This window comes from Aotus nancymaae, unplaced genomic scaffold, assembly GCF_030222135.1.
Source record: "Aotus nancymaae isolate 86718 unplaced genomic scaffold, 86718_ANA_hifiasm-v0.15.2.pri h1tg000033l, whole genome shotgun sequence".
Classification (NCBI taxonomy): domain Eukaryota; kingdom Metazoa; phylum Chordata; class Mammalia; order Primates; family Aotidae; genus Aotus; species Aotus nancymaae.
In genome coordinates, this window is record NW_026988447.1 from 13,717,051 (window position 1) to 13,729,914 (window position 12,864).

The 12,864-nt window shown below is 40.3% G+C and overlaps 1 protein-coding gene across 3 annotated transcripts in view; it reads left to right on the plus strand.

Moving 5' to 3' along the window:
- The first annotated feature begins 247 nt into the window (after positions 1-247).
- The window catches only part of RNF175 (ring finger protein 175), a 41,182-nt gene continuing 28,565 nt past the window's right edge, over positions 248-12,864 (plus strand). For all 3 annotated transcript variants that reach the window (XM_064383803.1, XM_064383801.1, XM_064383802.1), the window contains exons 1-2: positions 248-260; positions 2,855-3,036. In XM_064383803.1, coding sequence (XP_064239873.1) covers positions 2,872-3,036 — 165 coding nt within the window. In that variant the 5' untranslated portion in view covers positions 248-260; positions 2,855-2,871. The remainder of the gene's footprint in view (positions 261-2,854; positions 3,037-12,864) is intronic.

A 12,864-nucleotide genomic window follows, 5' to 3' on the forward strand; every position in this document is an offset into this window, starting at 1 on the left:
AACATGATCGAATATTTATTAATAGGGACCTGATTACTCTTTTTTTGTTTGTGGTGTTTTAGTTTTATAAGCAAATTATTTTACTAGGACATTTATCCCGAATCATTCAAATACTATGTGGCATTGTTATTTTTCATGGTTTGGGTTTCCCATGTATTGCTTTAACGTACAAGCCAAATAAACAAGGACTTTTTTGATAAGGGCCCTTTTTATGTTTTTCAGGTCTCTCATACAAAGCTTTCTGCAGAAGATGCATGGAAGTAAGTAATTAGTATTTTTTAGCAGTTGTTTTGCTAAAAATTAGATTTTTATCTTAACAATTGAGAAATTACAAATTTTCCAGGATAGAGAAGATGGGGTAGGATACACAAATACTGTAGACCAAAACCACATGGATTTCCTCTTTTTGCTGCAGCATAGTCTGTAGGAAAAGATCATGCAGTCCCACAAAGCTGAATTAATATATTCTTCAAAATATGGCTGTGTCGAGCTACTATTTATTTTAGCCACAAGATACACTGGTTTTATTCCTCTACCATTGCCCCTGTGTTCTGGTACATACTGTAAGGCCCTGTGAGCACCACATGAAGTGAAATAAAAATGAAAAGATCCTCCTTTTTTATATTCTAGGAGTCAATTTTGGATGTATTTCTTCTTAGAAAAGAATATACTTACTACATTTGTACACCAATATATACTATTCAAAGTACTTCGACATAGGTTAACCCATTTGAGATGCATTTTTATTGTAGATTAACCTGTTACAATAGATTAATAGATTAACCTCATGAAACATATTTTATTTTATATCTCTGCAAGTTCTATTTTAGACTGATGATGAAGTCACTCTGTTATCTACATGGCCTGAGTTCAAAGTCTGTTAATTATATAGAATATTAAATAACTATTTTAGATTTGGAGCTGTAAAAACCACAACTAAGCTCTTGTACTCTTTTCATTTTTCTTCCCATTTCTTCAGGGGATCAAGTGTTTTTTTGTTTCGTTTTGTTTTTAATGAACTTCTAGAAATCATTCTTGTCTCCTGAGCTCATCTTCCAATAGAGAGACTAATAGCCTTGTAATTTTATTCAAGTTGCTGATCTGATATAGATTTCAACTTCGTCATTTGATAAATGAAGGAGATTCATTCCATCTATGGTAACTGCTAGCACTGACATTCTGAGAATCCCTCTCAAAGAAGCTGAACTTGAGCAGGAGTATTTACTAGGTTCTGTGGGCTGATTTCTACATGTTTTCCAGCAGGGGGCACCCTCGGGATTTGGATGGGGCCCTTTTCTGAGGCATTCACTACTCTGCTCTTCAGAGTTGCTCTAGAAATGCTGGCAGAGGAAGAGAACCCAACCCACATACCCATCAAGTGCCTTTAAAAAGTCACTATCTCATGGCACAGACTGTTACCCTGCGGTGTTTTCTGGGTGGTACACTAGCTAACTGCATACTGTAACCAGTCGTAAGTGGAAACTTAACTTTAAGAGATTTCATGACTGATAGTGCCACACTAGGGATGAAAGATGATACTAACCAATATTCAGAAAGTAACTGACAGCATTCATAATTTTTCCGCATGTTCACTCATCTTGACCCTGGGCCTCTTTCTCTTCCTCTAGGCTTGTGGTTCTCAACCTTAGCTGCCCCTTAAAATGACATGGGATGCCTGAAAAATTCCTGATGCCAGATCCCATCCTGCAAATCTGTATTAATTTGCTAGGAATAGCATAACAAAATACCACAGAATAGGTGGCTTAAACCACATAAATTTATTTTCTCGCAGTTCTGGAGGCTGAAAGTCCAACATTAAGGTGCCGGCACCGTTTCGTTGGCACGTTCAAGTACAGGGGATTAGGACTTCAGTGTATGAACTTTGAGAGGGTACAATTCAGCCCCTAACAGCCAGAAATGGTCATCTAATTGATGTGGACATTGAGGGTTAAGGTTTTTTTAAAGCTTCCCAGTGATTCCTAACTTACAGACAAGGTCAAGAACCACTGCTCTGGGTGAGGCTACTCCAGGATGTTAAACCAGATGATAAACTATTTTGTTGGTTTTCTGTGCCACTGTGCAAAACTAATCATCCAACTAAAACGGAAACATTTAGCCATCATGGGAATGTCTGTGCATGTCTAAGATAACACTTAAGTCTATTCTTTCTCTCTGTAATAGTTCTGTAACAATTTACACAACTCACTGAGTAGCTTTCCATTGCCCCGTGGATAATATACTCTCCTCTGGCATAGGCACAATCTGCAGGGTATCCTCTTACTTGAAAAGGTAGGAAATTATTTAAAATTACCAACATTTGACTCATTTTGACTTTCAAAAATGGCAGTTTCATCTTATTGCAGCCCAATAATAATTATTCCTCATATAGGTACAAATAAAATAACAATGTGCATATAGTCTTACAACAACCTTGTCAGTTACAGAAGGATGGTTATCTTAAATTTGCAAATGAGGAAACTGAGCCTCAGAAAGGATAAATGACTTCCCCAAGGTTGTGAGGCAATGAAGTGGCAGATCAGGGACTGGGACCCAGGTCTTTGTGGGGCCCATTAGTTTTTTACTTAAAAGACTTAACTTAAAAGACAAGGCTGAAGCCAACCACATGGGAAAGCAAAGGGCTAAGAGGAACTGGTTTTGCTAAGAGAGTCAGGCTCCTGCTCCCAGCTGCTCCTTCTCCAGATCTCGAGAAAGGGAAGGAACCAAGAAAAACTTAGAAAAACTTTATAATCAAAACTTACCAACCCTTACATTAGAAATCCCCTGTTGCTTTTTGTGAGCCAAATGTTAATTTTTTTTTTTTTTTTTTTTTTTTTTTTTTTGCTAAATGTGCAAGGTTAAGGGCTTTTTCAGATGACTTCATTTGCCGGTTCCAGCCTGCAGCAGGAGAGGATGTACAAGATGCACCACGGCCACAAATCCATGCACGTGGAAATGATCTTGATCTTCCTCTGCATTCTGGTCATTGCTCAGACAGTGCTGGTTCAGTGGAGGCAGAGGCATGGCCGATCCTACAATGTGAGTCATCCCCATGGCTACTGGGAGCCTGCTCCAACTTGTATCAGCTTGACTTTTTTTCCAGGACACATTCTCCCTTGGTTACCACTTTGAAGGAACCGCCTTGGTTTAAGTCAGTGGTTCTCAATCAGGTGCAGTTTCACTCTCAGGAGTCATTTGGCAATGTCTGGAAACATTTTTGATTGTCAAGACTTGCGGGGATGGAGGCAGGAGGGGAGTTGCTACCCGCACCCGGTGGATGGAGGCTAAGGATGCTGGTAAACATCCTCCAATGCAGGACAGCTCCCCACAGCAAAAATTATCTGGCCTAAAATGCCAATGGTACCAAGCCTGAGAAACCCTGGTTTAAGTAAGCCAGTTTTCCTTTCATGCATGAACAACTTCTGCCAACAGCCCAGGAAAGGAGGATTACGAAGAGCCAAAAGAAATGGTTTACGCTGTCTGCCATGGTTTGAATGTGTCCCCCAAAGTACTTGTGTTGAAGATTTAATCTCCAATGCAACAGTGCTGGGAGGTGGGGCCTAATAAGAGGTGATTCAGCCATAAGGACTCTGCCCTTGTGAATGGATTAATGCCATTATTGTGGGAGTGGGTTTATTATAAAAATATGAATGTGGGCCCATTTTCTCTCTCATTCTCTCTTGCCCTCTCACCTTCTGCCCTGAAAGACACCGCAAGAAGGCCCTTGCAAGATGCCAGCCCCTCTGTCTTGAACTTCCCAGCCTCCAGACCATGAGGCAATACATTGCTGTTTATTATTAATTACCCAGTCTGCGGCATTCTGTTATAGCAGCACAAAACAGACTAAGAAAGAAAATTGGTACCAAAAAGTGGGGCTGTTACTGTAACAAATGCCTGAAAATGGGGAAGCAGCTTTGGAACTGTATAATTGGACAGAGTCTGGAAGAGTTTGAAGGAGCAGGCTAGAAACAGCTGTGCTTGCTGTAATGGAGTATTAAGGGTGATTCTGGTGAGGGCTCAGAAGAAGAAAAGAACTATAGAGAAAGTCTGAAACTTCTTAGAGATTACTTAAGTGGTCACTTAAGTCAGAATGTTGGTAGAAATATGAACAGTAAAAGCCATTCTCCTGAGGTCTCAGAGAGAAATGAGGAACAAGGTTTTGGAAACTGAAGTAACGTCCATCCTCATATAAAGTCACAAAGAACTTGGCTTAACTGTGTCCATGCCGGAGGGCTTTATGGAAAGCAAATTTAAGAGTAATGGACCAGGATATCTGGTGAAAGAAACTTCTAAGCAATATATTGAAGGACTTGCATGGCTTCTTTTAACTGCATATAGTAAAATGAAAGAAGAGAGAAATGATTTAAAGATGGAATTTATAAGTAAAAGGGAAACAACATAAAATTTGGAAAACTCACAGCCTGGCGATGTAAAGAATAAAAAGGTTTGCAAGGTGTAGCCAAGTGACTCTTTGATAAAGGGGATTAACACAGTTAGAAGGAAGCCAGGTGCAATTAATCAAGACAACAGGAAAATGACCCTGCAGGTATTTCATTGACGTTCAAGGCTGCCCCTCCCATCACAGGCCCAGAGCTCTAGGAGAGCAGAATGGTTTTGGGTGGCTCTCCCAGTATGCCTTCCTCAGGACCAGTAAGCAGAGCCACCTCAGAACTCTGCTTCTTGAATTCCAGCACCACACTCCTTGGCTACTTCACCTGTGGCTTCAGGGAACCCAGGTGCAGCTCTACCTGCTGCTCAGGAAGGTACAAGCTGTAAATTTTGGTGGTGCTAATTCTGTAGGCACATGCTGTGAGGCCATGACACCCTCCACTTAGATTTCAAAGGATGTTACAGACAACCAGAGGGCCTAGGCAAAGACTTGTCTTGGGGCAGAGCTGCCACAGTGAGCCCTGAGGAGGATAATGCCCTGCACAAGTGTGGAGTCACAGCCATAGCAGAGAGTCCCCACTAGGCCTAGGGGAGCCCTTCATGGTGGGGGTGCCCCCTAAGCCCCAGAACTGTACAATTACCAGCATGCAGCTCCAGCCTAGTAGAGCTATGGACATGAGATTCCAACTTGTGAGAGTTGTATGGGCTGAACCCAGCAAAGCCATGGGGGCAAGGCTTTTCCTGAGGCCCCAGGGTTCCAAACCCTACCCCGGTATGCCCAGAAATTGGGACATGGAGTCAAAGAAGATTACCCTCAAGTCTTAGGATTTAGTATTGTTCACCTTGTTGAGTTTTAGACTTGCTTGGGGCCTGTTACTCCTTTCTTCTCGCCTATTTCCCCCTTTTGGAATGGGAATGTCTATCCTCTGCCTGACCTATCATTGTATTTTGGAAGAAGATAACTTGTTAATTTCACAGGCTCATAGCTGGAGGGAAATTTGCCTCAGGACGAATTGTGCCTTGAGTCTCACCCATATCTGATTTAGATGAGACCCTGGACTTTGGACTTGTGAGTTGGTGCCAGAACAAGTTAAGACTTTGGGGCAATTGGGATGGAATGAATATATTTTACATGTGAGAAAAACATGAATTTGGGGCCAGAACAGAATGCTGTGGTTTTAGAGTGTCCCCCAAAGTTCATGTGTTGGAAACAAAACATTCAATGCAACTGTTAGGAGGTGGGGCCTAATGAGAAGCAATTAGGTCATGAGGGCTCTGCCTTCATGAATGGACTAATGCCTTTATTGCAGGAGTGGGTTCCTTATAAAAAGACGAGTTCAGCCCCCTTTCCTCTCTCTCACTTTTTCTGGCCCTCTTGGCTTATGCCATGAGATGATGCCGTGAGATGGCCCTCACCAGATGCCAGCCATTCAATCTTGGACTTCTGAGCCTCCAGAACTGTGAGAAATAAATTTCTTTTCATTGTAAATTACCCAATCTGTGATATTCTAGTATAGTAGCACAGAATGGACTAAGACACTATCCAATGTTGTTTCATTAGCAGTAAACTATCTTGGCACTAATGGTTTGCATATCCATGGAAATGCATTCATGCAAACACTGCACTGACCTCAGCAACACAGAGCAAGATTCTGTTTTCACAGACCAATCTCATTCAAGCATGTTCACTAGAACCTTCCCATCTCAGGGCCTGAGATTCATACTGTGGGCCTTCTTGGGCCTGAGACCTTGCCATTACAATATTTAGAACAGTAGTTCTTAATGGTTAGGGAAGGGTGCATCAAAATCATGTGGAAAACGTGGTTCCCAGGTCCTGTCCCCAGAGTTTCTGATTCAATAGGGACCCAAAAATGTGCATATCTAACAAGTTCCCTCGTGGTGCTGGTAGTGCTGAGGCTGCCAGTCCTGAAACCACACTTTAAAAACCTCCGGTTTAGATTCAAACATGGACTAAATGGAGAAGTGCTGCAAAGGGAGAAGGTCCTCAGTTAACACTCTATCCACATGGTTCTGGGTCATGGAATGGCCCTTATAGAGCCTGAGGGACTCTACTTGCCTGTAAAATATGAAGTGTTGACTTAGACCAATATATTATTTTATTATTACCTGTCATAAAATTTATTTCCTATGTAGTACAGGGTCTAAAGGAATTCTTTGAGTTCTGTATAATATGTAAGTTTACGCAATTTTGAACATTTTCATTAGAAAGGGGAATCTCATTTTATTGTTTAAAGCAAATGTATCCATTTTCTGCCATGTCACTGTTGTCTTATCAATTATAGTAAACATCCTTTATATTGCACTTGGATAATGTTTTTAAGTGGATGAAACTAGAATCAAACCTCACTAGTTCTTCATTCATATCAAAGAAAAGCTCTTTAAATATATCTTAACTATGGTTTCCTTATCTGCAAAATGGAAATATCTAAGATAAAATTTCTGGAGTCCTCGTGTAGTAAGAAACCTAGATTCATAAGGAATCAGTTCATAGCCTTATTCATTCTTTCTTTATAATTAATCATTATCTCTGGATTGATATAGAAAAAAATGTTTTTTTTTCCCATAGTAACACAGGCATGGATTTTGCATAGGAAGCCCCCTGACCTTGAAAGGAAACTGCTCCAGGAGCCCTTGACTTGCACTGTGTCACACCACTCCTGCACCATTTTGATCTGATGATTTTTTTTCTTTTTGAGATGGAGTTTCGCTCTTGTTGACCAGGCTGCTGTGCAGTGGTGCAATCTTGGCTCACTACAACCTCCACCTCTTGGGTTCAAGCAATTCTCCAGCCTCAGCCTCCCAAGTAGCTGGGATTACAGGTATCTGCCACCACACCCAGCTAATTTTTGTATTTTTAGTAGAGACAGGGTTTCGCCATGTTGGCCAGGCTGCTCTCAAACTCCTAACCTCAGGTGATCCACCTGCCTTGGCCTGCCAAAGTGCTGGGATTACAGGCGTAAGCCACTGCACCCAGCCAGATTTGATGATTTTTGAGGTGGCTTATGTACAAAGACCATCCTTGTCTTGTATTTGAAGCAGTTGCTCTTGTGTCAACTCTTGGAGGATGTGTGTCACTGCACCAGTGGTAAGTGTAAGTGTGGCACTTACACACTCGCTCTACCTGGCAGGGACAGACCTGCCTATGGGTCAGAATCCCCTTTAAGGACTTGTGGCAATTCAAGGGTCTAACCCGAGATGACTCAGGCTACATCGGACCAGGTAGACACCCTGGAGCCTGACCCTTGTTGGTTAGCTGGAGTCATCTGAGTTGTTTCCTCTTACTAACTGTACAAGCTGTGCTACCTGGAATGCCTCCCCAGGGACTTGCTTTTGAGTGCCATCTGCCCCTGAATCCTTTAGTCACCCCACTTTTGCTCCCTAAGGTTGCTGTTTCTATGTCCCTCTGTCATACAACTCCTATGTTTTATGGCTACCCAGAGGGGCTCTGTGGTCCTAAGGATCACCTTGGAGGTGACCAGGCACCTGTGATCATGCCTCTCATGGTGATAATGACCACGGTGATCCTGTCTAGCACTTTGACAAAGCCAGGAGCCTGCATAAAGTTACCCCCACCATAGTCAAGGACAGATTCAGGTCTCGTGGTGCCTTGAGACTCTGCTGGGTTAGCTCACACACTTGGTTGGTCACTGGAATATTTTCTACTTCTTTGTACATCAATCCATCTAATTGTTGGTATTGTCCCAAAGGAACAGGTTGAGTAGCCCCTTTCTCCTGTACGTCTCTATTGAAGGGCTACTCAATCTGTGGCTCAAGATGAAAGCCAGCATGTGAGGCCAGGCTTTCCCATGCTGGAGCCTTGACTTTGCCCCATCCTTTGCATCGCTTCTTGGGCATTCACCTCCAGAGTAGTCATCAGAGCACAGCCATTTCAGGCACTCTTGGTGATGTCTGCAACCACCTGAGCTGAAATTGTTCGTAGAGTACCACTAGCTTATTCTAACACTGGTTTCCAGCTTTCTTATACTTGGGTGAACAATATCAAAAAACCACAGCCTAGTACACTACTGAATTTAAAGTCTTTGGGATGGAATTTGACAGACATGTGTCCATAAATGCTGACCTAAATTGCCCTATCATCCAGATAGAACCTAGCTTTTAATTGTTTTTCTTGGCATGTAAGACTAGCTACTGAGAGCTTTGAACATGTTTATAAGATTCATGACATTGCTGGCTCTTTTCTACAAGGGGCTATATGGTGAGATTTATCTCCATGACTTGATATTGTAACTTCTATCAATATTAGTAACATATTAATATATATATAATTACTATAATACTCATAATTATACATAAAAATTACTATATAAAAATTTATATTAAATTACTATTATTACAGCTGTCATAAGTGCTTTCTGGACATTACCTCAGTTACCTTGAAAGGTAATTATTTTTTATCCCTTTTGTGAAATATAGTTCAGAAAAATTTTAAATCTTGGCCAAGGGCATATAACTAATTATATGCAGAGAAAAGGCTAGAATCCAGCCTCACTAGTTAGTTCCTCTCATATCAAGGACAAGCTCATTAAATATCTCTGAATTTCTAGTGCAGTGACTGATCCATAGTAAGTGTTCAGTACTAATAGTTGACTCTGAATGCATCCAAGAGATACTGTTTGTATATAATGTTTGTGTGAACTTAATCATATGCTGTGAAAGCAGTTTGCTAATAAAAGAAGCCTTTTCTGGACACTTTTGTAAAGCTAGAGTGAATACTCAACCTTCGATTTATATCCTGTATGAGGAGACAATGAATTGTTTTTCCCAAAGCAGTACATCTGCTTATCCTACTTTGCTACATCCTTCTATTCTGCCTCATGCTTTGTGTGTGTGTGTGTGTGCGTGTGTGTGTATATGTGTGTGACAGTCTTACTGTCACCCAGGTGGAGTGCAGTGGCACAATCTCGGCTCACTGCAACTGCTGCCTCCCAGGTTCAAGCAATTCTCCTGCCTCAGCCTCCTGAGTAGCTGTAATTACAAGCGCCTGACACTGCACTTGGCTAATTTTTGTATTTTTAGTACAGACAGGATTTCACTATGTCGGCCAGGTTGGTTTTGAACTCCTAACCTCGGGTCATCTGCCCACCTCAGCCAGCCTCCCAAAGTGCTGGGATTACAGGCATGAGCCACCACACCCAGCTATTCAGCTTCATGCTTTTTCTGAGGATGTTTTCCCGGGCAGATTTTGTGAGATATAGTAGGTTGGTGCAAAAGTAATTGTGGTTTTTCCTATTACTTTTAATAGCAAAAACAGCAATTACTTTTGCACCAACCTAATGTGGCAGGACAGTGAAAGGAAAGAGTACTGGCTCCGGATTGGGAAGATTCTAGCTACTCATTTAACCACAAGGAGCCTTTGTTTCCTGATATTTAAAGTGATGACATTTTTAAAAATAGAAAGGACTTCTGGTTTCAGCTCCAACATATAAAAAGCTTGGAAGTCATCACTTCTATCTTAGAAGAAGAAAAAAACTGGCCAAACTGATTATCAATGGCTTGTCTTGGACCTATCAGAGAATTGAGGTCACTGGGAAAACCACCACCTCAAAATCTAGAGACAGGTTAGTGCAGAAAGTCAAAGCTGAGATCTTCTCCTTGGAAGCAGGCACAACGAAGCCATGCATTCAAATGTAGCAACTCTGAAGGACTGCTGGAAGCAGTGCATAAAGTAGTGTGAGAGAGAGAAACTCCTGGGAACCACAGTCAGGGACCCCACATTTTGTTTAGGTTTTACCTCCAGCTACCCCACCAGGTTCTTACGGTGAAAACCCAAGAAGCACTCTCATGCTTCCAACAGGGAGGGGAAAAGTGACCACTTTGAACCAGATCCAAAGTGTTCTCCATAGCAAGGCCTACCACAGCAAGGGAAAAGATTGATCAGAGCCTCATCCAATGTGAAGGGAAAAGAAATGACCCAACTCTAGCTCCCTCTAGCCTACCTGTCTCACCTAAGGGGAAACAAAATAGTTGAGAAACACTTGTAAAGGCCACCCCAGGGACAGAGGCCTAAAAGAGACTGAATAATATGATAACAGAATGCTCCCACTACCCTTACACCCTGCCACCACATCAACAGGTGTCCAGTGTAATAACCGAAGGTTAGAGCTGAAAGAGCTGCAAGGCCTAGACTCTATATGAGAAGGAATGTTTAGGGAAACCAAAGACAACAGCAGAGACAGAAACAAGGACACTAGTGGAAATTGAAGGCTTTGACACCTACAACTACAGCAAACATTAAACATATCCCAACTCCTAGCCAAATTAACACAAAACCTCACACTAAAGGCCTGCTTCTTATCTCAGTGTCTATTACTCAATACATCATGTCTGCTTTTCAACCAAATATTACAAGTCATGCTAGAAGGAGAAAAAAAACACGGTCTGAAGAGACACAGGAAGCGTCAGAACCAGACTCAGATATGGCAGAGATTTTGGAATTATCAGGCCAGGAATTTTAAAAAACTATGATTAAAAAGTCAAACTCACAGAAGTAGAGTAGAATGGTGGTTACCAGAGGCTACAGAGGGGTGGGTAGATGGGGAAAGGGGAGATATTGGTAAGCAAGTACAAAGTTTCAGTTAGATATGAGGAATAAGTTCTGGTGTTCTATTGCACAGCGTGATGACTGTAGTTAACATTAATGTATCGTAGATCCCAAAATAGCTAAGAGAAGATTTTACATTTCTCACTGCAAAAAAATGATAAATATTTGAGGTGATAAATATGCTAATTAGCCTGATTTGATCATTTCACAATGTATACATGTACAGAAACATAATACTGTACTTCATAAATATATACAATTATTATTTTTCAATTAGAAATAAAATAAAACTTAAAATAATGATGGCTAATGTGCTAAGGTCTCGATGGAAAAAGTAGACAACATGCAAGTATAGATGGGTAATGTGATCAGAGAAGTGGAAACTAATAAAAAATCTTTTAAAATGCTAAAAATAAAAAAAAAATGGTACCAGAAAGGAAGAATATCTTGAATGGTGTCATCAATAGATTGGACAAAGCTGAGGAAGGAATCGGTGAGCTTGAAGATAATGTCAGTAGAAACTTCCCAAACTGAGATACAAAGAGAAAAAAAGAGTGGAAAGAAAACAGAACAGGATATCTAATAACTATAGAACATTTTCAAAAAATATAACATACACATACTGGAATACCAAAAGGAGAAGAAAGAGATAATGGAACTGAACAAATATTTTAAATAATAATGACCAACAATTTTCCAAGATTAAGGAGACACCAAACCACAAATCCAAGAAACTCAAAGAACAACAAGTAGGGTAAATACCAAGAAATCTATACCTGGGTATATCAAATTCACACAACAGAAAGCCAGAGATGAAGAGAAACCTTAAAATCAGCCAGAGAGGGGAAAAAACAAACCATGCAAACAAGAAGAAAGTGAAGTGAAATATTTAAAGTATTGAAAGAAAAACCCCTATCAATCTAGGATTCTATATCCAGAGAAATTCACTTCAAAGTGAAGGAGAAATAAAGATTTATCAGGCAAACAAAAAATGAGAAATTTATTACCAATAGTTCTGACCTGTAAGAAGTGTTTTTAAAAAGCTCTTCAGAGAGAAGTAAAGTCATTTAGGCCAGAAACTAAGATGATCTACATGAAGAAAGAAAGAGTATCAGAGAAAGAATAAATGAAGATAAAATAAAACTTTTTATTTCTTATTCTTAATTGCTCTAATAGATGATTGTTCAAAGTTAAAATAGGAAAAGTGTATTGGGTGATTATGTTATATGGATAACTGAAATGAATGCTAGCAGTATTATAATACATAGGAGGGAGGAATTAGGATTTCTGTTATAAGGTACCTGTAATACCGATGAAGCAGTAGAGTGTTATTTGAGAATGGACTTGGATTAGTTATGAATATATTTTGCAAACTCTAGAGAAGCCATTAAAAATAATTTTAAAGGAGCATAGAGGAGAGAAAATGGAATCTCATAAAAAATACCCAATTAAAACCAGAGAAGGCAGAGAGAGAGAGAGAGAGAGAGAGAGAGAGAAAGAGAGAGAGAGAGAGACAGAGAGAGAGAGAGAGAGAGAAACAAGGAACAAGTGCAACAAATAGAAAATAATTACATACCTGGTAGATATTAATCCAACTATATCATTAATCACTTCAAATGTGAATGATCTAAATATAAAAATTAAAATACGAAGATTGTTAGAGTAGACTAGTTCTCAAAAATAAGATGCAATTATATGTTTTATCAGATATGTCAACAGTAAAGATTTGGGAAAAGATATTCCAAACTAACACTAATCAAAAGAAAGCTGGACTAGCTATATTAATTTCAAGCAAAGTAGACTTAAGAACAAGGAAAATTATCAGGGATAAAAAAGGGCATTTGGCTGGGCACAGAGGCTCATGCCTGTAATTCCAGCACTTTGAGAGCCCAAGG